We start from the raw sequence: 25,599 nt of genomic DNA, 5'->3' as shown, positions 1-25,599 counted from the left end.
TCCCAATTCTGGCGCTTGGAGGCCTTCTCTCCTTGTACCACTCTTCGTTGATGTGTTCAGCATCTGGCCGGATTCATATCATACTCCCCTTGTGCTTCGTTTATAGTCGTGGCCGTGGGATTGTTTGGGAAGGGAATGTCGAATGCGTTGCCAATGGCCTCAAGAGTGAAGTTGGCGAGGGTCGCCTCAAGAGTGAAGTTGGCGAGGGTCATATTCTCGAGGAGCACCAATCTGGAACCTGGCTAATAATGCTGGGCAACCTCTACCACTAACTCATAGTTTTGTACTGCTGGAGGAAATCCCGCCGCTTGGGCGATGCCGCTTTCCACCATCTGTCTGGGCTTGCCATATGCGTTAGGGGAGAAGACCCGATTCCGGAAGTCTTGGATATCAATATGGCCTAGGTTGGTATCACCGACATTGTCCCAGACGCTTTGAACTTTTGACTCCCTCAATCCCCCTCTTTGATACTAGGACTTCATCCTTTCGACTTTGCGTGGGGTATCTGATTTGGATGCTTGCGATGTCTTGGCTGTAGTGGGTGTTTTTGATGATTCCACTGCCGATTTAGGCATTTATCCTGCACAGTCGGACGCGGATTACGAGGCGGTATAAAAGAAGTAAGCTGGGTTAGATAGAGAATATGCCAGCATTCAAGGATTAATTCAAAAATTGAATTGGAAACGACGTGATATTGCTAGCTGAAAGCTTGATTGAGCAAAACATTTATTCATGAAGCTTTTGATCGCGAATTTATACTTAAGCATTTTCTGGATTAATTTTCAAAAGGGACAAAGCTCGAAAAATTCTCCTAAGTTTGAAAATACAATTTCTAGCTGATCCTTAGGAGCAAATTCTAATTTCGATTGCTTTGCATGACGCTTTAATAATTGGAAAAAAGATGCGAATTTGAAGATTTAAGCATTTTAATCACTTTTGCACAGGCATGCATCCAATTTATAAATATTTCAGATGATCAAGAGAGACAAAGCGTACTTACCTGATGAAAATGGACGGTGAGAAATTGCCCGACTTGCTGTGCAAAGACAAATGGATAGTTCTGCAAATTTGGAATTCCAACGGTTATCCTCTAATTCAAATTTTCGCCGCTGTGGTTGGAAAAGAATTTGCAATGTCGAGTTTTAAACTAGGCGATTTTTACCTTGTGCGATTTAGCAATTTGAACCTGGACGCTTGGAAGGGTTTATGTCAGCGTTTTACCTTGAGTGCAAATTATACTTTCTGACTTCCCTTTCAAAACCCAACGCGATCCTCTCTCACGCGAACTTCGGTGGTATGGAGGGGTTTTTGCAGACTTTTAAACTCCATATATCCTTCTCTTAAATCGCGGACTTCGCGCTCTTTCACGTTTTATTGTCTATTACACCTTCTGCGCTGTGTTCTTCGGAGGAATGGGGGGATTTTACCGATTTGAAATCCTTCTAATTGCCCTATGCGTCGCGACTTTGACATTGATGGCGAATTTCGGACCATTTGGCGATTTCGCCCAAAACTCACCCTTGCATCTTCTTCGCGTCTTTCCTCTAGCTCGCGATTTTGGGGAAATGGAAGCCCTTTAAAACTTAGACTTTGTTTTCACCTTGGGGAATTTTGACGTTTTTATCTTTTTCGGACCTTTTAGAGGTTTTGCGAACTTTTCACTAAATTCTCTCAATTTGCCCTTAGGGTTCGAAATTCCGCTCATAAGGCACTTTGGCAATTTTAGCGATTTTAAAGTGAATCTCGGACCTTTAGAGGTTTTTGGCAACTTAAAGGTAAATTCGGACCTTTTGCCCGCTTTGTTAATTTTCGGACCTTTTAGAGGTTTTGCGAACTTTTGCGGATTTTGAAAATTTGACCCCATAGTCCGAAATTCGGCCCTTTGGGCGATTTCGCAAACCTTTTAACTTTTCTAAAATTTTAACCCCAGGGTCCGAAATTTGGCCCCCCGGGCGATTTTGCAAAATTTGTAACTTTTTCGAAATTTAACCCCAGGGTCCAAAATTCGGCCCCCTGGGCGATTTTGCAAACTTTGTAACTTTTCAGACCTTAGGCCCATTTTGCCAACTTTTGTAAATTTTCTCTCATTTTGGCCAGGAAGTCTGAAATTCGCCCCTCCTGGGCATTTTGGCAATTTTAAACTTTTCCTCAAGAAGTGTGAGCTTGGGCACTTGAGTGAGTTTGTCAACTTTGGCATTTTGCAACGAAATCCGCTCCTCCTTTCTCAGTTGGTGAAAATCGTCATTCGTTCAAATCTTGTAAACTCTTTAAGAACAAACATCATGCAATCTATCTCATCGCTCTTACACAAAAAAAAAGGGCAACTCCTCATGCGACCTTTAGACGCGTCGTCCTTTGCTTGGTGAGCTTCGCCAACCTCTATCATCTTACGCCTATTCAAGCGCGATTTCACAATTTTGAACAATCTCTTGGAATTTGTGCCTGAGGGCTAGACTAGCCTAATGGAATCACTGGCTTCTTTTCTTTCAACATCATCACTGCCTCAACTTGAACGCAGGCTCGCTCGAAAGGACGCGAGACACTCAAAAAGGGAAAGGGGGACCCTTCGGCGACAGGGAGCATGTGCAACGCACAACAGACCTGACTGTAGAAACCTTGGAATCATTTTAGTTGATTTTACCCTTAAAATCTAAGGTGATTTTGTTCAAGAGAAGGTAAAGTACTTTGGTATTTTATTCTGATGCTTGCATGTGCATAAAACACACATCAACATGTAGCCTTTCTCTTTCTAGTTGTGTTTGACTGCTTTAAACCCTTACAATCCATGGGAAATGTATTCATATTATAAGTGTATTCAGGGAAATTTGGAAAGGTTAAGACTGCAAATATAGTGCAGTTGTAGCAGCATTCATAGTGTTTGTTTAAAGAAAAATAAAATGAAACCCTTGATAGCTGGAACAATATGATAGATTGTGTTTATAGTATACAGCTTGTTGACGTGTCTAAAGGCGTATTGCTACAACTCTATCCAGCCAACGTAGAATAGAATGTTCTCGCCGAGTATCCTATCCTCTCTTGTATAAGGAAGCCCTAATGCTTTTTTTAGTTGATCAAAGGGGACAACCTCAAGGTTCCAAATGTTAGTTCTTGACTGCAAGATAGCTCAATGGTCGATGTGTTTTGCTGGGAGCACAAGGGGACTTACATTTTGCAACAAGCTGGTCTGCATCTTATGATGCTGCGAAATAAAAGCAAAAAAAGAAGGGTTTAAAGAAACCTAAAATTAGCCAGGCTGGTATGCGGGTAGATGGATTCAACATAACCAATCCTTGCTTGGCCAGAATAGCTCACAACCTCGCAGGAATGGCGCAATCTTCAAGGGGACTTGGAAGATTTTCAGACTACAGGAGCATGGCTAAGCTCAGACGGACACCTGCAATTGAACTAAACACAATTAAAGGCTTAGACTAACCATACACAAGAACATACAATCAGTATATTCTCAATGGTATGAGCCTGAATCCATCAAATACTTGCACACCCAAAACAGAAAGATCTATCTAAAATGCTGAAAGAAACCATGCAAATAGGATGAAAACAAGATGATAAACACCAAATCAATGTCTATATATTGATTTCAGTTGCTTATTACAACAATTTCTGCAGCATCTCTATGCTACTACTAAAATTTAACCTTCTACAATCTAACCTATTCTAACTGAAATCTAATAACCTAACTAGAGACTAACTATCTAGAGAATTAAACTAAAAGTTAAATTCCACTATAACGATTAATCCAATTAACCATCATTATTCATTGAACATAATAAACCATTTACAATAACAGATTACACCATTGAAAGATTGAAAGGGTACAATATAATTTTCTCTGCAATAAAGCATTTACACAAATCATAAAGAAAGCTGATAAAAACATCCAAAACTTAGGATTAAATTGATCTTCCAATACATGGCCCACAATATACATATAAAGTTAACAACTTAACCAAATTACAAGGTTACATAAATTCATTGATACAATTGACCACATAGGTCTCCAAAGAACAATAATCTCCAACATGAGATAGAGCATGAGTCACGAACCACAGGAACAACTGCGAAGCCAACTGCGAAGCCAGAAAGTACGAACAAGAACATCCGATGGGAAGTTGCACTACCACCTAACCATGTGATCCCAAACTAGAATCACCCCACCATGCTAGGAGATTGCAAAGGACCCTCAAGCAAGCATAAGCATGACATGGACAACAAAACATTACGTCGCCATGACAGTACAATACGATTCCACAATATTCCAGGTGACTCAACATCACAATACTCAAGTGACTCGACATCACAATACACTAGTGACCTTAAAGAGAGAGTGTCATCGCATAGCTTATGATGGTTACCCTAGGTAGGCCTCCATAGGTCCCGGCCCCCATCCTGGGTTATCCTGGTAACCTTTCCCAAACCTTCGACTCCATCTAAGTCTCATGCGGACCCTACCAACCCTTCGTGAAGACAAGGTGGTCGGTTTGCCATTCCAGGCCTTCCCACTACATCTTGAGCCTATACAAGCACTCAACCATGCGCGGGGTACAATATCTTATATAATGTTATAAACTACCCACCCCCTAATCAATTATTAGGTTATCACTTATTATCTGACTTTCGAGGGGTTATCCTGCCATCCACTTCGGGCGCGGCCCCCACTCGAAAGCCACTCTCTCAAAAGACACTAAACAAACATGGTCACTCCACGAGGACCCTATGGCGAAGCAGACAACCGTAACACCACTATCCATATACAAGTGGCCAAAACAAAGACATACTAACTCTTGGTTAACCATAAGGAACAACACTACATGGTTAAGGCAACAAGGTTATCATACATCACTTGGTCAAAAGATACCAAATATGCCACAACAGGACAACTGAATCAAAGACGAGAAATAACTACAAATAATACTCTTTGCAAGGAAAGCTAATTTCACTAAGTCTGCACTCAGACAATCTTTGAGAAAATCAACATCATAAACACTTGCAATTTCATTGATTGAAAATTAAATACAAAAAACCTACATTTAATGCATCATTAAAAAAAAACGTCATTCAATTCTATATAATTTCCAATTCAATATTTCAACAAAGTAATAAAATCCATATAAATATTCAACCAAATAAAATATGAATTATATTAAACATATAATCTTTTTCCCAAAATTAAACCCAAATTTAACAATTTGATTTAATTACCAAAGCCTTGATTTACAAGCAAAATAAAATTAAATCCATATATATATATATATATATATATTAACAATTAACTTTAATTAATTACAATTTTAATCTAACATATAAAAATTTACACTAAAAACTAACATATAAATTTATTCATATTCCATGAAATAGCGGTCACGTTTAAACATGCACCGCGAAGGAAAAAGAGCATGCGGTGGGCCAAGCCCTACCTGCGGGTAGTGCTGCTACCGGTAGGCCGTAGTCACTACCGACTGGTAGTGCTGCTACAGCGGTAGCAAGACACTACCGTCCCACGTGGTGGGGCTAGGGTTAATTTATTTTATTATATATATATTTTTTAAACAATTTAATATAAAATTAAATCATTCCCTGCACATTTTCACGGGGCACACATACAGTACCAGAATTTCAAATATGAAAGGATATTCTTCAATGAGGAAAACTTGTAAATTAAAAACACACAAGAGCCCCAATTATATAAAGATTTTGGGCAATATTAGAAGAATTTAAAAGAGATAAGAAGGATTTGATAAATTCCTTCACTTCTTTTACACAGGAAGAATTCTTGCATCATGCAAGCGGCAATTTTAACAATTTGCCAACATAAACCCCAAATCTTGGGCAAATAGAAACTAATAAATACACAAAAAACTAAATCTATTTCTTTTTATACCAAATAGAGGAACTAAACCAAGAACTAGATTTTGCAAGAACAAATAACAAACAACAAATAGAAAATTGAACCATTTCCTTCCAATATGCACACATTTGATTTGAATTCAACAAAATACTCAATTACAACTACTCTTTCAATCCAACATTCAACAAGAATCTTCAAAGAGATTTTCCAATTTTTCAAACACACAGGAAGAAAACTCAAACATTCAAATTTAATTGCAAAAAAATGAAGAAGACTATCCAACCTTCAAAGCAATCCAGGAAGCAACTTGTGGAAGAGTTCCCAATCTTGCCAACCAAATCCAAATTCAAGTTCCTCCTTCCAAATGAGTTTTTCAAATTTTGCATTAAAAAATCTGCCTTTTTCCTTCCTGTGAACTTCCAGGAATATATGGGAAAAATATATTTTCAAACCTAACCTTTCTAGGTTAAAAGTTTTCTCCACCAATCAGAATAAACTATTTTTAAAAGTAAAAGCAATCAGATTTACCTTTTCCATAAACAATTCTTTTCAACAAAATAAAATCTAAAACTCATAAAAAGGTAAAAAGGAAAAAGCCTTTATTTATTTCATTTTCTATTTTCCATGATACTTTATTTCAACACAAGTATTTAAAATTTAAATGGCAAGGCAATTACTTATTTCCTTTCCCAATATAATAATACAACTTTAACACAATAAAATAAGCCAATTTAACCATTTAACTCTAGCAACTCCTTTATTTAATTAAATCAATAAACTCAAGAGCATAATAATTAACTAATTACGCCAACACAAAAATAGCATCATTCACTCAATTAAATAACTATTCAAATAAACGGAAATACGCAAAACGAGGAACGATCAAACGACGACTCACAAGACGAAAACACTAAAGCACTCTGACTCGCATACCGGTCAAACGGAAAAGACGACCGACTGACGACACTCACATGAGTGTGATTGTGGGTCAAGTTAGGGGTCCAACCACTATCTCCTCCACTCCCATCGGACAAATAAGGCACGCTCGGACCTGTGAAACTAGGTGGAGTCAATACCCCGTACCTACCCGATACTAGTACCTGTAATGTCCTGCACCAAAGAACCACACGTGCATATATACAAACATATAAATAGACACGGCGCACACACCGATGAAGGAGAATCGTGACGTTCCCTATCTCACCAGAGTGAGTGAAGGAAAATCATCCCCTTGCATCCCATACACTTGCAAACACAAAACATATAAATAGCACATCACACATAAGAAGTAAATGTGTCAATCCATGTCAGTAATCCATAAACATCTCATTAACATAAGTAATGAAATACAACATGAAAGTATACACTGCATAACCAGTAAAAGCATGAAACAACATCGCATAAAGTCTGAATCATATACAATAATGTATCCACTGAACAGTCAACTGAAGACAAACATAAGTCCAAAAGAGTCTGATCGAGGAGGGGTACTACACTAAACAATAATGAAATCATTGACAAAGCTCAAATTGGCTTTGTGAGCAAGAGCGTGACCCAAAAAGCCAAATTCAGCCTCTAAGGCCGAAGTGCAAACTAAAAACTCTCAAATCGGCCTAAGAGGCCGAAATATGAAACATGAGCTCTCAAATCGGCCCATTATGCCGAAAATAAAGAAGGTAGAGAAATCGCGAAGTTCAAAACGTGTCCTCATTACCCAAAAATTGCAGAAGCAAAGGGAGAAAACGCACATTCTGGCCCTTCGGGCCAAAAACCATTTTCTAAACCAAAAACAAAAGTCTAAATCGTGCATTTCAAGTTTTACCCGAAACTGGCATCAATAAAAGATCGGCCCAAAACTTCATCATGCGGAAATAAATGAGGTTGAGTTCAAGTCGCACAATTCGCCTTTAGAAGGCCGAAACTTAGGAAAACCAAAATTGCAAATTCTGTTTCAAAAGGCCGAAAATATCCAAAGTCACAAAATAATGTTTCAAGTCGACAAACTTAGGGCAAAAGGTTTAGATCGTGCAAAAGGGGAAAGTGCCCGAAGTTTGTAAATGACGGGGCGATATCACACAAGTATGAAATCGCACAAGTAACCCATAAGGCCCGAATTTCACGAGAAGCATTTAAAAGATACATCTCACAAAGAGCTTCTCAAGCCCAAACTTCACTGAGACGTAGCCTGACATCGCATAAAATTTAATATTTGTCAAATTAATTAATTAATTTTTCAAATTGATTGATTAAAGGTGAAATTGATTGTTTGTAGGGCATCATCGGAAAGAACCAGGAGAAAGCCTGAAACGCAAATCGAAGAAGGATCGCGATCAAAGCTGGAGAAGAAGATGCAGGAGTGCGAGATCGGAACCAGGCATTGGGAAGCGTGCCACTGGACCACAAGTTGAAGTCCACCACTGAGACCAAAGACAAAGAACACAGAATGCAGCAAGTATGCATTTTCAAGAAATACACAACTGGATTTAATTCCAAAAGTTCAGTTTTGGAAATTGAAATTGTTTAATGTAAAAATGCCTGTGGGTCCCGCTCAAGATATTTTGAAACAAAGTGGGGAATAGGTCAGTTGTGGTTAGCTATTTCCAACTACCGGATAGACCCAATTGAATCCAGAGAGTGATAAGTAGTTGAGATAGTGGTTGAGAGGATAACTAAGAATTAAGTGGGTATGGGCAGCCTTATTTTGTGGGATAAATTAGGACCCTTGGATGCAGTCCATCCTGGCCTCCGGTTCAAATTGTAAATCTATAAAAGGTAGAGGCCTTTCTTTTGTAAAAGGTTAGAGATTGTTAGATAGTTAGTCTCTAGTTAGGTTATTAGATTTCAGTTAGAATAGGTTAGATTGTAGAAGGTTAAATTTTAGTAGTAGCATAGAGATGCTGCAGAAATTGTTGTAATAGGTAGCAGCTGAAATCAATATATAGACATTGATTTGGTGTTTATCATCTTGTTTTCATCCTATTTGCATGGTTTCTTTCAGCATTTTAGATAGATCTTTCTGTTTTGGGTGTGCAGGTATTTGATGGATTCAGGCTCATACCATTGAGAATATACTGATTGTATGTTCTTGTGTATGGTTAGTCTAAGCCTTTAATTGCGTTTAGTTCGACTGCAGGTGTCCGTCTGAGTGGCGCCAGAATTGGGTGCTTAGCTATGCTCCTGCAGTCTGAAAATCTTTCAAAGTCTCCTTGAAGATTGTACCATTCCTACGAGGTTGTGAGCTATTCTGTTCAAGCAAGGATTGGTTATGTTGAATCCGTCTACCCGCATACCAGCCTGGCTAATTTTAGGTTTCTCTAAACCCTTCTCTTTTGCTTTTATTTCACAACTTGAGAATCGCAACATCGTAATATGCAAACCACCTTGTTGCAAAACGTAAGTCCCCTTGTGCTCCCAGCAAAACTCATCGACCGTTGAGCTATCCTGCAGTCAAGAACTGACATTTGGAACCTTGGGGTTGTCCCCTTTGATCAACTAAAACAGCATTAGGGCTTCCTTATACAAGAGAGGATAGGATACTCGGCAAGAACATTCTATTCTGTGTTGGCTAGATAGAGTTGTAGCAATACGACTTTAGACACGTCAACACAGTTGAGAACAATTTTATTGGCTGTAAATAAAATGTACACTAAGAAAGTAACAGTATGGCTGGGTTATTTACTTAATTTGAAAATGTGAAATATAGGCATAAATGCTTATCTATTTGAAACAACATGACTGTATATATGTGTGTGTGTGTGTGTGTGTGTGTGTGTTGATTATAACCGGGAAATTTTGGTGAGCATAACTGGTAAAGGGTATGTGGAATAATACCACTCAAAATTGAGGGTATGCATACTAGGAAAACTTGTATTATGGAGAATTCATCTTCTTATTTTAAGCTGTCTCGGAATTAACCAAAACAGAAATATATTAGAGTTGTGAAGCTGATTATTCAAACTGAGATTAACCTTCACTAGCATGTGAATGAAACTAAACCCTAGCTTAGGAAAATAAAATGGGTAAGAGCATAACAACAATATCCGTAATGCAGTTAGCATTTCAATTACAAAACAAATACACTCAGATATTGCAATGACAACAGAGACATGTCATGCATGATATTCATTCAAAACTTAAAGAGTACATGGGAAGTTGACTGCTCTTAATCCATTTTTTCTTTACTAATCTAGGGGTTAGCTATATTTCTAATACTTTATACAATGATTTATGAGAAGGATAAAACATAAATCCCATAGGAGAATAAGTGTTGTTAACGGAAATTATATAAAACTATTGTGTGGCAACGAGTCTCTATGTGAGTACAGATATGGTCAACTATAAGCTTAAATTTACTTTTTTACAAGATCTATGCCCTAGAACCCTAAGTTGTAGCCGAGAAGGGTGGACATTGACGTCACAATTAAGTGTGATTGCATCTATTTGAAAACCTTTGGCCAAGGAGGTGCTCATTCTAGAGCGTTAGTCAAGATGGTTAATTTATCTTCAGCTTGGTAAGAAATGACAAGCAAGAATAGTATTTTCAGTACTCATTAATGCAGTTGGGCTTAACAAATACTATAGGTGCACTTAGACATTTAGTAAACAATACCTTAGTGCGAAAAGATTTGATAGGCAAGGGAGCTTATAGCGCTTCTTAATGCAAATAGTCCTATGTATAGAAATACACAGCTTCACTGCTTCCTAATGCAGTTTGGAATTCATACAAAAATATATAGTTTCACTGGACAGTACAGTAGCAACACGAATGCTCATAATACATATAGAACATAGAAGCTAATGCTGATGAGGGAGATAGCAGCTTGTTGTCTATCTCATATTTTCTGCACTAAGGTAAGTATATCGGTTTAAACCATGTTACAATGAAACTAGAAGGGAACAATTTACATCTAAAATAAAATAAGGCCTTTAACCTCGAGATGAGGTAAAGTATTGGCCGATACAATCAACTATGTTGGTCTATGGAGAACTATTGACTGTTTTGATATTTTATGTAATATTCATGTGTGAAAAAGGGCATCATATGTTAATCATTTGCAAGTCAATGGCAGATATTAGTTAATAAAGGCCAAGTATGGGCTACTTCTCATGTGTAAACAGTATTGAGATTGTGTGAAATGTAAACTATTCAACTTTTGTACTTTAAGATTGGTAAATTTGTACAAAACATTGGTTCATTAAAAGAGGGACGGTGAATTCTGCATATTCATTAAGCATGGATTCATTGTTGTACTCGTGAGAGAGCAGGTTGCTAGCTCAAAGGCACAAGTATGAACTCCGTATTAAATTAATCTAGGGTTTTGTCAAAGAAAGGTTACATTATAAGAGTTTAAGTCATCTCGAGTTTGTAGTCTAGCATGTGAAGCTTGGGCCCAATCATAAATGACAACCAATGAGCTTCATAGAGTCAGTATGCAGTAGGATAGAGACAGACATGATGACTTGGACACCTTTGGGAATGTAATTCGACTGAGTAGGGTGATGAACAATGACTTCAAGAATTAGTGAGATTGCATTTACACTAAAACCTTTAGCCAAGGTGATGTTACTTCCGTAAGCATCAACCGGTTGGTTAATCTAGATACACAACCCAGTCAAAGGTCATACTAGTTAGGGGTAGCCTATGGTGTATGACCGACTAGGGATTTGTGTAGGATTATACATTAGTCTAAGATGGCATGAGTTCAATTTTCCGTTACGTCCCTACGAAGGGTCGGGCCAATCCAGTTGGATATGGCATGGAGGACTAGCAAGTCTGTGGTTGGGCTGAAAAGCGCCCTGATGATACCTTCCCTCCTCAATGGTCTATTAGTAAAGTTATGAAAGATCAGAATTTTGGCATCTGGAAAATGTATCTTCTAAACCTTTTTGTATACATTTAATTTGAAATGTTAAAGTTTTCATTGTATCAATTATTATGCGCATAGCATAGATCTCTGTTCAATTCAAGTTTCAGTTCAATGTTGTAAACAAAAGAAAAAGTTGCAAGTTTTTCCTTTCTTTTCTGCTTCAAAGATATAAAAGTTGTAAATTTATTTTGAATAGGTTATTGCATGTTACAGTTCTATTTAACATTGTCGATAAATAATTGTCTTCTCGCTAAGAAACATGGAGATGGTAGACTTAGATGCCCCTCTATTTGTTAGAAAAATTATTTACTAATTATATATCCTCACATGTAATTGTAGCAGCATTTATGCGTGGAGCTACTTTTGGGGTTGGGGTGCATAAGAAGGCGTAAGAGCATCTTTTATTATTGGATCTTATCATATTTGGTCAATATTCCCATGGAACACTTAGGATTGAGATCTTGATCAATTTAATTGTAATGAAAAAATCTATGATGTTTATGATGTAGGAGGTGGATGTTACAGTGTAGTGCATAAGATTTAATATCAATGTATGATGACCATTTTGGTGAGATGTGTGATATCCTTTGTGGATTTGGACACCTAGGTTTGGGTGTGTTGTATTGGCCACTTGTTTTGGAATACCATTCAAGGCATCTTGTATTTGTCTCTCCTATATATTGGTGACTTGAGATGGTAGTAAGATTTTGTTGTTTTGCATGACATTTGAGCATCGTTATGTTGCTGAAGTTAAAAGGGATATGCTGATGTATGTAACTTATATTATCATTAATATAGGCTTGGGTCTCTTTGGGATGGAGTTTTTTCTCGAAAGGGCTTCTCCACATAAATATTGGTATTATGGTTTGCATCTGCTTTATAGTTGATATTCATTTCCATTTATGATCCATCACTTCTTATTGAATTTGGATGCTTTAAGGCCAACATTTTCATTGTATGGTTACACTTTGTTTCAACAAGCTTCACAAACTCCAAGAAGGTCTTTGATAGAAGTAAAGAAAGTTCATACATCATAGCTACCAGCATTCAGCAAGAATTTAAAAAAGTGATGAAAATGGTATGGACATTTCTTTTTTTAACGGTGAACTGCATTGAGCTGCAAAAAGATTGCAACAAGGTCTTGCAAGAGTTAATGTGGCACTAGGAAATTTGGCTTCAATACTTAAGCCCTCACATCATGCAACTTCAAAGAACGATTGATGCCATTGGATAGCTAATCACCATTGAAAAGACTACAAAGAATCTTGTTGAGGTCATGCATCAAAATGAGCAGCAATCCACCAACAAAAGACATGTTGTGCAACTTTAGTTCATGGAGAGAGAATAGAAGGCGACACTATAAAAGTCTCTCCCAATCCCTGCTGCCACTGCTTGGAACCCTCACAAAGGTATGTTGATTTTATTGTAGCTGTGGTCGGAATCCACAGGCCGACATTGATATCACAAAGTTTGTGATTATATTTATATAATTATTATGAGATAATATAATATAATTATAATTATAATGTATAATTATTATATTATATGATAATACAATAATTTATTTATTTTTGATAGGTAATTGGCCGAAGCCTGAATAGCTTTTGACTGGAGCTATGAACCAGTGGGGACACAGTAGGGGGGCCCCATCCCCATTACATTTTTCTTTGAATTATTATTATTATGTTTGATTAGATTGACCCCAAGACCTTCCCCATCCTATGGAAGGCCAAGAGTCACAGCCTAGAATTCCTCTTTAGATGTCCCTATTGGGAGTTGAACTTGGGTCTCCACAATGAGAACCCAGTGATTTAACCAATTAAGCTCAACCCCTTGGACGATAATACAATAATTATTATATTATATTAATAATGTAATAATTGGTGCCACTCGGAAGAGTGGCGACCCTTGGTGTATAGACATCTCTCACATATACATAATGAGATGTGTGATCTCATTTAAAAGCAAGATATAACAAAATATCAAAATATGCAGATCAATATAAATTAGAGTGCTCGGCGGAGATGAATATATCGTCTATGGTTGGGAGGGCAATAAGGATTTTTGCCCATGGTTAATCGAGCATACCAGAAAAACAACATGGTATCAGAGCAGGAAGATCAACCTGGGACCTGAGCGATTGGAGAAACATCGTCTTGAAGCAAGTCAGCATAATCTACAGTCTCGACTATTTTCTGCAGAGCAGAGAGTTTTTTTTTACTACAGGATTGGTCGTGCATGAAAGCGAGGTCAAAGAGGAGTATCCAGAACGTATGCTGATAACGTTCTATGTATTTGGACTGTGATTCACGACAGGCAATACAAATCCTTGCTAGATTCACGTTATCTTGAAAGCCTTATTAGCGGTAAGCGCTAAGCAAACATAAAAGGAGGCTCCATCCAATATAACATGCAAATGCGTAAGCCTCAAAGTTAACGCACGATCATAAATTGTTGATCAAACATTTTATAGCTCCCAACATAAGTGAAGGGAAGGAACTTCTGGCGTGTCATTTAAAACATCGCCGCCTCCTTATCGTCTTGAATGATATCGATGATCTGGATCAAATCGATGCTTTGTTACCTCCCACAAATTAGCTTGGATATGACAACTTGATTATCATGACAACTTGCTACATCAGCCTTCTATCTTCGTCCTCCATGCCTTTAACGATAACCTATAAGATGGATGGACTGGATAAATCACATGCCCAACAACTTTTCTGTTGGCACGCCTTCGGCCAGTTGAGCCCATTGCATGAATTTCACGATCTTGTTGAAGTGTTTTTCAAGTAATGCTCTATGGCAAGCCCAATGATTATTGGCAGACGGAATTAGTCAGAATCTCCACAATATTGTTCAAGGACATAAAGCAAGAATGGACAGAGGAGCAAATTGTCAAAAGTTGAACAACCATTCCTTGGTCGAGGCACATAAAACTTCATTGGTGGGAGTCTTGTTGCTTCGGCATGTGTATCACTCTGTGTACTTGGCATGACAATATTCTGACAGATTGTGAATTATCTAGTGCTCTAGGTGTGATGAAATTAAACATAGTATTGAAGGTGTGATTCTCCATATATATAGTGTTGGAACTAAAGAAGGTTGTATTTTGGCCACCATTTATCCTATTTAGATTTAGCATTCTTTTAGACTACCGAGAGGTGCAATCCTTATCATCATGGGCAATAGTCTTTCGTACTGCACGTGAAGTTCTTTTCTATGATGTGGCGTTGTTGTTCTTAGCGCCAGACAATTACTTGAGAATTGGTGACTCCATGAGGTGTGGTCTATAACTTCATTGGCATAGAGTGACTCTTATCAAGTCAAGGCTATTGGGAGCCTGTATTGCCTATCTCTACTTGGCATGAGCATTTCCTTCCAGAATGTGGTGTAATCTTCTGTCTTCTAGACAAATTTGAAGTGGAAAGAAGAAATCATTCTTATTGTAGTCTATTTCATAATCTCTACATTGTGTCTAAAAGAGGATTGCTGATAACAAGGGCAGAGCCAGAATCCATTGCAATTAGATAAGGATAAGGTGATTGCCACAGAGGTCAGTGATTGACACGAGAGAAGAGATTATGGCATACAAATGAATACAGATTAGGATAGTTGACTGTGAGGAGGAGGACATATCGGGCCCAATACCAGGCAGTTTACAATGCGAATGAAGGAAGGATTAATTCGAGCACCAATAACAGGGATAAATTGTTACCACCCTCTCAGTTGTTGTAGCTTGCACTTGGGAACGCAAGAGTGGAAGAGGAACATTGCATTTACCAGAGGCTGCCAGGGGGAATATCTTACAACCGGGTTCCATGGCAGATTTGAAATCAAAGATGATAGAAAATCGGGAGAAAATCAAATTAAACAAACAACTTTGTACTCAGTGGGTAATATCGTTGAGATGAGATCAGTTTCTTCGAAGTGGAAGAATCAACATTCAAAGAGAATCTAACAGACCATCAGAGGGTAGCCTTGAACAAAGAGATCAGAAGGTTGACATCAAGATACCCTTTGGTAGAAGGGAGTGGACTGCGAGGGGACTTGAAGAGATTCCGATTTAAACAAGATAAGTATTTCATAATGTTCATGAATTTTCTGTGTGGCTATTAATTCATGCAATTATATTGGAATAGTGATCCACGTATGCTTTTAACATTGGTATTTCTCTTCAAGATAGTTTAGTTATATAAACTATTATTAATCTATTTAAGATGCTTTCAAGACAGACCAAGAAGCATAAGAGATTGCATTCAAGGAAGGAAGAACTTGACGCTTGCTGCCATGAGACTAAGTTGGTGGCTGAAGACGTTTCTTCAAAGAGGAGGAAATAACATACCTTCAGTTGTATGTATATCATATGATGAGAGTCTCTTGGAGCAAGATATCTTCCATGATTGGGACCATGTGAGCAGGGTATGCTTCTGTGACAGAGGGAGCAGCTAAGAGGATGTGCTTCGGTTGACATCTGAGGATCTTGATCATATTGGTTCAGAGGGAGTGGACCATGTCGAGATGGTTTCTCTAGTTATCAGTCAGAGGACTATGATTCATGGGATGGAGTCCCATGTATGTAGGCTAGAGGGCCTTTATGCTGACTCCTAGGTCGTGATATTCTTGAATAGATGGATACTTGGTGAGCTTGTGTAATGTCCCTACTAGGTAGGGATCACTATCCTACAAAAACAAACTGTTAGAATACAATAGACATATATATATATATATATATATATATATATATATATATATATATATATATATATATATATATATATATATATATATATATATATATATATATATATATATATATATATATATATATATATGTAATCTAAATTGCAACCGAAATTTAAAACACTTACTTAACATAATCATAATTTTAATCTAATAAAAAGGATACGAATGCCATAAAAAGTATGTCCTTAGGTAGCCGTGAGGCTCGCCTTCTTGGAACCCATCTTGATTCCAAGCCCCTCCAGGAAGTCGAAGGTGAATTCGACTCCTATCTTGAATGTAATTTCTTACATCCAAGCCCTCCAGGAAATTGAAGGTTATTTCGATTCCTGTCTTGGGTGTAACCTCTTACGCCCAAGCCCTCCAAAGAGGACCATGTGTCATTCCTTGCCTTGGGTGATGCATCCCATCACCCAAGTCCTCGGAGTGGACTGGCCAGATCCAACTCCTCTTGGTTGAACTTAATCAACCAAACCCTACATATGCATATCAATAATCAGTATATATACTGCCCTAGGGATTTCATAATCCCTTCCTTAGACTAAGGGAGTTTCCTCCCTATAGCCTCCAACATGGGTTTACATTTGTATTTATAATGCACTTTGATGATTGAGTACTATTTTATTTCCTAATCTTCATTTTATGTTAACATGTATTCCTAATGTGTTTTTTTAACATATATACATATTAAATGTACCCTATCATTGTTGACATATGCATTACACCTTCCTTGATAACATCTTTATTCCTTAATCATTCCCTATGTGCAGATTAGTATATTAATTAATTGCATTCCTTAATGCACATATGTTTTAACCTTAATATATTCTTACCAATGTTCAATGAAATATACATTAATTAATATTTACATCTTAATTATCATATTTAATTAATGCTTAATGAAACATACATTAGTTAATGTTAACATATATTAGTTATCATACTTAATTAATGCTCAGTGAAATATACATTAATTAATATTATCATCTTAATTATCATATTCAATTAATGCTTAATGAAACATACATTAGTTAATGTTAACATATATTAGTTATCATACTTAATTAATGCTCAGTGAAATATACATTAATTAATATATTAATCTGCCCCAATATACTAATTATTCATATTATATTATACCTTACCTTTTACTGTTGGTCCACGAAGGTTTGCTCCTGACTGCTCTCCCGTGCTTTCTCCTCCACTTCCCTTGCGGTGGCTGCTTCCCTTTAGAGCCTCATGAAGGGCTGTGACCCTTCACGATCCCCTTCCGCACCAAGGGGTGCGGTGGTAACTGCAGCTCAGGCTGCGATTACCGTCGCACCTCTTGGTGCGGGGGAATTGGGGGGGGGGGGGGGGGTGTTTATTTAGTGTTTGCCTTCCTATGTTATATTTAATTTTAAATATATAATAATATTAAGGTTTGCTCTTTTTAATATATATTAAATATAATACTTCCTTCATTGTTATATATATTTAAAATAATAATATAATACTTCCTTCATTGTTATATATTAAAAATAATAGTATAATACTTCTTTTATTATATGTGTATATTAAATATATGACATTTTAAATAATTCTTTCCTTTATTATATAAATGTATTTTCTCTACTTACAATAATCTTATTTACTTGATCCATACTTTACATCATGTGCTAACGCGGGGTTATCACAGCTTGGGACTTGCCAAGTGTGATGCAAACTCCAACCTGGTATTTCATGATAAGACAAAGCATGTGGAAATCCAATATCACTATATTAGAGATATGGGGCAAAGGAATGCTATTCAGTTGAGATACATTAGCACTAATGAGTAGACGGCAGACATTCTCACCAAGCCTCTCTTCAGAATAAAGTTTGTGTACTTTTGAGGTAAGCTTGGTATGATAGAGAATGAAGCCCTAGCTGAGATTGAGTCTCAACATCATTGATTTAGTTATATGTTATACTAATGTATTCTTCTTTTCAAAAGATGTTTAAAGTGTAAACTCTTGATTAATGCATTTCTCTTTGAGGGAGACTTGAGGTGAAAGCCCTTATCTCCACCTTTGATATGGTTCATGGTGGATGTCATGTGTGTGACGCCATGACAATACCACGTGAGAGAGCCCGTGGTGATTTTTCCCGTACTAGTGTGTTTACCCTCTAGATGAGCCATGGTGAATATCATTGTGAGGTGACGATCTCACAATGATGAACACTTGTGCATCTACCATCATTGTGAGGTGACGATCTCACAATAATGGTTGATATCTCGTGAGGTGATATCTATGGATATGCCATAATGGTGGATATCATGTGAGGTGATATCTGTGGATAAGCCATAATGGTGGATATTACATGAGGAGATATCTATGGTGGATATCATGTGAGGTGATATCCGTGGATAAGCCATAATGCTTGATATCACAGTGAGGTGATATCTTTCCTTTCCACATATGGATGTAGCCATTGTGGACAATCATCACAATGAAGTAATGTAACTTATTAAAGGTTAAGAAGGACTCCTCCCTAGCTAAGAGGGAGTGTTGATTTTATTGTAGTTGTGGTCGGAATCCACAGGCTGACATTGATATCACAAAGGTTGTGATTATATTTATATTTATATTATGAGATAATATAGTTATATTATAATTATAATGTATAATTATTATATTATATGATAATACAATAATTATTATATTATAATAATAATGTAATAATTGGTGCGACTTGGAAGAGTGGGACCCTTGGTGTATAGACATCTCTCACATATTCATAATGAGATGTGTGATCTCAGTTAAAAGCAAGATATAACAATATATCAAAATATGCAGATCAATATAAATTAGAGTGCTCGGGGGAGACAAATATATCATCTATGGTTGGGAGGGCAATAAGGATTATTGCCCATGGTTAATCGAGCATACTAGAAAAACAACAAGGTCATCGTGCTGCTATGGTATAGCAGGATCTAGAGCATCCTATGTCTTTTTGAAGCCCCAAAGGAGAGGTAAATGTCTGATCTACAGTTTTTTCAATGTCAAAAAGAGACCTTATGTAATGTTCCCAAATTGGGATAGACCTGTTTTTGACCAAAATTAACAATTCCAACAATATAATTCATTTTACCAATAGCATTCTAAAGTTAACTCATTTAAAAGTAATTGAGTTTGAGAGTTAATGAACAATTAACATCATATGAAATGATAAATAAGTTTGCTATTAGAATCTAAACCCTAGCTTATTCCCCATAACCAACCATAGTAGAGTTTGGAGAGGAAAACTATGAAAGGGAGCTTGGAGACTATTCAGCCCAATTAAGCCCAAGAGCGCAAAGCATCCAACTAAGACAACTCGCCCCTTGGCCCACAAATGGTAGGAAAATCCAACTAAGACAATTCCATCCACTTGGGGTGGCCTACTTAATTCGAAGGAACTGGTCTACTGTCTCTCCCTAACATATTTCCATCCATTCCACGTACGATTGCTTGTGGGGACAAGGCATAGATAAATTTATTAATTAAAGAAACATAATAGATTGACAAAGCTTATTAATATCGTGGTCAAAGATATATTAAAGAGTATAGATGTGTAATAACATTTATCTGCATTGCATACCAAATACTTGTCAATTCACAAGTCTGTTGTTTGCCTGAATGTAGATTTCTTATATCAGATCTGATCTCCTTTGATGATTGATTGATTGAATGAATGAATTCCTTTGCTTTTATGATTTGAGGTATTGGTGAGTGATGATTAAGTGATTGTTGATTAATAGATTGATGCTTGATTGCTGAATTGGTTGCTTCCTTGATCTTAAGATGAAGTGATGATTGATGTGGATTCGATGATTGTTTGCTTGATCTTGTTGATTGACTGTATGCTTTATTTCTCGAGGGATTGGTGATTGATGGATGAAAGAAGGATTTGTTTTGATGGGTTCATGAGTGATGATTCAGAAGTGATCCTTCAATGCTTGGAATGAATTCTCCTTTATACTTTCTTGGTGAAAGGGTCACCACCTTATATAAGATTTGAGTCACCACTTTTCATTGTTGCCTTTGAGAATAATAAATAAATATCCAAATTAATCTCCCTAGGATGTCCTCCTCAAATGAAACCTTCTCAGTTTTATATCTTCCAATGTGAGGGAGAATCACACCTCTTCACCATGTCTTCCCTTTGCAATGGTCACAACCTTTCACAATTACCACCCTTCTAAAGAGTCACAACCCTTAATCACTTATGCCCTTTGAGAGAGTCACAACCTTTCATTATTTCCAACCTTTGAAAGAGTCACAACTCGTCATCATTTCTGCCCTTTGAAAGAGACTTCATTATTTTCTTCTCATTCCTTTCTTCTTCCATTAATCCTTCCTTAATTCCTATGTTCCCTTATTTCTTTCTTCCTCCATTCCATATCCTTTTATACTTTCGCATTTTATTGAGGAGACACATCTCTTTCGGAAAGAGACATCCATTAAAAGGGTCATGTCTCCTTATTGCTGTCTTATTATTCAAATTAGATCTGCACTTCTGATTATTAAAAAATGCCCATTCTCCCTTTTATACCTCATCTTTGAGGGAGTCGCAACTTTTCATTTCATTTTTTTTGACCATTCATTAAACTTAACTAAATTTTAATTATTTTAATTTATTTTTTTATATTTTAAATTAAATTAAATTTTTGTTCTTTTATTTCTTAATTTTATTTTAGTATTTATCATTAAATCCTATTTCAAAATGGAGACATTACAGCCTGATTTTTAAAATTTCAACTTGTGGGAGGGTAATTTTGGTAGATATTGATGATAATATAAAACTTTTCACTGTCTGGGTATTGATTATTGAATCAAATAACATCCTCATACTCCAGATGGTTGGTCATACTTTGTTTATACTCTTCTAAATCTTTTTGTCTTTTCTGTTCTTTGTTCTTGTTCTTATATTTTAAAGATTTTGTAGCAGTTACTAACTTAATATGAAAGGAATATGATTTAGTATAGAACTTTCTGCCATTGTCTCTATGCCCTGTCTGGACTAGTGTTTGGATTGTTCTAAATGTTTCAATGTGATAATACAAATTTCTTTGTTTCATCCAAAAAATATAGAGAATCCTCACATGCACACTTGCAGAAAACAAACATATTACAAGTTGATGTCAACCAATTGTCTGAGATTCGTAACTAAATTCGGGAGGAGAACAAAAAAGTGTGGATAGATAAGCTACAGTTTTGCAGCATATATCAATTGAGCAGTGACTTTTTAACATTTTTGCAGTAGAGAGCACACTGAATTGAAGATTTTAGTGTATTTACCCTGGCCATTGAAGATCTTAACATGTGTTATAAGGTTGGAAGTGGATTTATTTCAAAGTATTAACATGGAAATCCTTGGACATTATGTTTTGAAGGATATTGTTGAGACATCCCCATCTCTCTGCCAAATGTTATTTTGGCCTACCCCCAGTCCTTGGAATGTACCTCTTTCTCAGCCTCTTCTCAAGGCTCAATGAACATGGAAATATCCTTTGACATTATGTTTTGAAGGAGACTGTTGAGACATCCCCATCTCTCTGCCAAATGTTCTTTTGGCCTACCCCAGTCCTTGGAATGTACCTCTTTCTCAGCCTCTTCTCAAGGCTCAGTGTAACTCCAAAACTAACTTTAACTGCAACAAAGTTGTCTTATTAAATGTTGTAGCACGTAGTGAAAGGTGCAGGCCTGAGATATACTGACTAATTTTAGCAACTTAGGAGACCAATCAACGAGTTGTCATAAGATATTCTAGTGTCGCTTAAATTCTCTCCTAATTGAACAATGCTTCTCTTAAGAATGGAGAAAAAATGTTTTTCGTAGTATTTTCAATCTGCACAAACAAGATGTAGGTGCGCTGTAGGTTATAATTATAGAAAACACAACCTATTAATTTAACAAAAACAACACAAGAGCAACACCAATAAATTATAGTGAGATCAATTTTTTATCTAATCACAAAAATCTATGATACAACTTTAATAAAATATAGCCTATTTTTTTCCAAGGTAAAATATAACCTTCGTAGAAAAAAAGAAAAATAAATTTCAACAAAAGTTGTAGCAATCTATGCTCAAAGGTAGCTGAAAATAGGTAGTCTTCTTTCAAACTCAAACGAATAACACTCCTTATACATATATATAGTTGGGTTATCTTGAAACTAGTGTAGAAACATGCAACTAATTTGTCACATTGGTGTACTTTAGTTTATTTATTAATTTTCTCTCTTGAGTTTATTCAGCTTGTCGTAATGATTAACATGTATTTTAAACCCATTAACCACTTATGATTAGTTGAGGACATTTGGATGCAGGCAGTAACCTGTTCACAGTTAATATGAATTTGCAATAAGTTGGGAAACCATTTGCTATCGACAGTATTAACTGGGATTTTTCAATATGTGTTTTACACAACTGATATTGTTAAGGGTTTATATGAAAGCTTATCTCCAACTTTGAATTTTTTTTTTAAAAAAATGGCTATTTATTTTCTTTACTCGGGAAAAAGCTTTCTCAAATGGCAACCTTATTTTTCATTTGTTTTGCATTTTTTTTTAAATTTGTCTTTGCAGTGCATTTTAATTTGTTGTCTTTGCAGTGTATTTTAATTTGTTGTCTTTGCAGTAGAAATGAATTATTTTCTATAGATTTCAAGTTTCCACAATCCATAAGATTAAGAGTAGAGGGCTTCTGGATGAGATTGCATAGAAAGCAAGATATCAACATTTTGGGATGAGCTACATGATCCATTTCCAGGAAATCATAATTTTTTAGTTTCTAATTTGGGTTTTCATAACTGAATTCGTTATTGTGTGTTCTTTGTAGGTAGTACAATTAAACAACATGGATGATGGACACAGTTGGGATGTCTGGAAGAGTCTTGGAAACCATAGCAAGCCTTTCTACATTAGATTCGGAAAGTTTGTTAGGTTATTTATTGTAGATCCTGTTCTTGTTCGACAAGTTCTCACTAGCAATGCAGATTGTTACAAGAAACCATCATTCATTCGTTCATTATCTATTCTTGGGGACGGAATATTTTCATCATCTGGAAAAGATTGGTTTCAACAACGGAAAATATTTGAACCTCATTTCTTCTCTAAGAAAATTAAGGTGTGCTTCCTATTCTTTGTGCCTCTTAATTTTTTACGTACAATGTTTTTATGAGTTCTTTTTTTGGAATTACAAGTGCTTTGTATTCTATGGTGTTTTGGGGATGGGGATGGGGATGGTAGGATGGCAAGGGATGGCCATCTAAGGGCCATTTTTTAGGGACAGCAGGGGTATATATATATACAGTAGAGTCAAATTTCTAAAAGGTACAGTAGTGGGCAGCAGTGTTAAACATGACATTAACAGCAGTATAATAGTAGCAATAAATTCAAATGTTTAAAATAAATAAATAAATCATGACAGCAGTAAGAGTATAACTGTTAGCAGCAGTATGACAGCAATGAAATTAATCATGGTAGTTGTATATTTTATTTCATTGTTTAAACTTTAAACTCAGTCTTAAACTTCGAAATACAACTATGCCTCATTTGGGCTATCAATGTCAAAAGAACTATTTGTGTCACTCTCTAGCTAAAGTTGTGATTCGTCCAATAGAAGCCTAACCAATCTTGGTTAAACCTCCTCCTTGTCAATCTACCAGTTGATCCCCAAAAGGCTCATGCCTTTGAAGGGCAGTCCGGAAGTTTCACAGATGAGAGACTTCAATTTAATTTTGCAATCTGTGAAACAACCTCTAGGATTTTAGAAAATGGCTCTTCGTTCAGAGGGAGAATGGAAAAGGAGGAGGAAAAGCATACAATAGCTAAACTAAGGCGAAATGCTGGGAGCAGAGCTTTTACAACACTTTAATTTCCCTTTCGTAAGAATCGTCAAGAAATACTGATTTCTAGACATGAGCACATCACACCACGACCCTTCATCGCTGAGAGGAGAACGAAATGCACAAAATGACACAGACATAGGGTATAGCTTTTAAATCCTCTCGTGGGAAGCACCTGTCAAGGCTCGATTGAAAATAAAGGAATTCTTCTTGATCGTCACAATAATTAACCTTACTTAAAAGATTGTTTCCTGGTAGCATAATTTGATTCCTAATTTGAGAAAAATGGAATAGGGAAAGATTCTACATAATCAATTTTTTAACAAATTTAACAAGAAACAAAGAAGCCAGAATGAGAATATAGCAATCGCTTCAAAATCAAAACGACATAAAGCATGCAAACTTAATTAAGACAAGCGAAAGGCAAACAAAGGCACAGTCTAGTGCCCAACCTAAGAACAAACATTTTAAGGTCAGATCAACTCTGAAACATTCTTTCAATTTTTCATAAGAAAGGGAATCACAAAATCCTTGTTTTTCAAAAGTGGTGAACTCCTATTGCAAGAATGCCTGTGGGCTTTTATAGAATTCATTCCATCAAAATGGGAATGATTTTTGCAACTGAATCCTCTTCTGCATATTCGCCGCGTGTTCGCAAAATCATGACGACCATTGCAACAGTTCTCGCATGAAGGATTTTTGTATCATTTGCTCTCCTTAATTCCAGGCATGAGCACGACCTGGATCTCTCATCATTTGAAGCAAAACGGCCTGGGCATGCAATTTTCTTTAAAAATTTGGCATTTGATTCTATTTTGGACCCACAAGGTGTCCAAGTTCATTCTTTCTTCCATCGGCCAATGGCATGCCTAGGTTCCCCTTTTGAATCAAAGAATTTCAAATTCTCCGCTTGATTAACAAGTGGCATTTTTCATTGACACTTTTGAAAATCCTGCATAGATTTAAATGTCTTATACATGTTTGGGACACGTGACATCTTGATGGGGTTTTTTGAGCAATATCTCTTGGTTTGAACTCGGACTTCTGCAAAGCTTCCACGTGTCTTGTTTCCAATGGGAATGTTATTTGAAAGACATTTTTAGAAACAAGTGAAAAATGTGGCGTGATAATGGGAGTTTGTGAGGCCTCTCCTTTATTCTTGCTATAGTCCTCCACGCAACTTCCACGTGGAGTCTTCCATAGGGCGCTTTCTTTTGAACCAAGAAGTCTTGGAAAAGACGCAGGGAACCTTCATTTAAATCTTTGGACG

General features: G+C 36.6%; 1 protein-coding gene across 4 annotated transcripts in view; it reads left to right on the top strand.

Moving 5' to 3' along the window:
- LOC131035223 (cytochrome P450 CYP72A616) overlaps positions 1 to 25,599 on the top strand; it is an 87,393-nt gene that overhangs the window by 31,726 nt on the left and 30,068 nt on the right. The window contains exons 2-3 of one of the 4 annotated variants that reach the window (XM_057966882.2): positions 12,076 to 12,121; positions 23,321 to 23,608. The exons of 1 other annotated variant lie outside the window; for it this stretch is intronic. In XM_057966882.2, coding sequence (XP_057822865.2) covers positions 23,339 to 23,608 — 270 coding nt within the window. In that variant the 5' untranslated portion in view covers positions 12,076 to 12,121; positions 23,321 to 23,338. Of the gene's footprint in view, positions 1 to 9,398; positions 11,736 to 12,075; positions 12,122 to 23,320; positions 23,609 to 25,599 lie in introns of those variants that run through there. 2 more of the 4 variants (XM_057966883.2, XM_057966881.2) reach the window with 2 other exon arrangements.

This window comes from Cryptomeria japonica, chromosome 5, assembly GCF_030272615.1.
Source record: "Cryptomeria japonica chromosome 5, Sugi_1.0, whole genome shotgun sequence".
NCBI lineage: Eukaryota > Viridiplantae > Streptophyta > Pinopsida > Cupressales > Cupressaceae > Cryptomeria > Cryptomeria japonica.
Note: the sequence above shows the minus strand (reverse complement) of the source record. Positions and strands in the feature narration are given on the sequence as shown.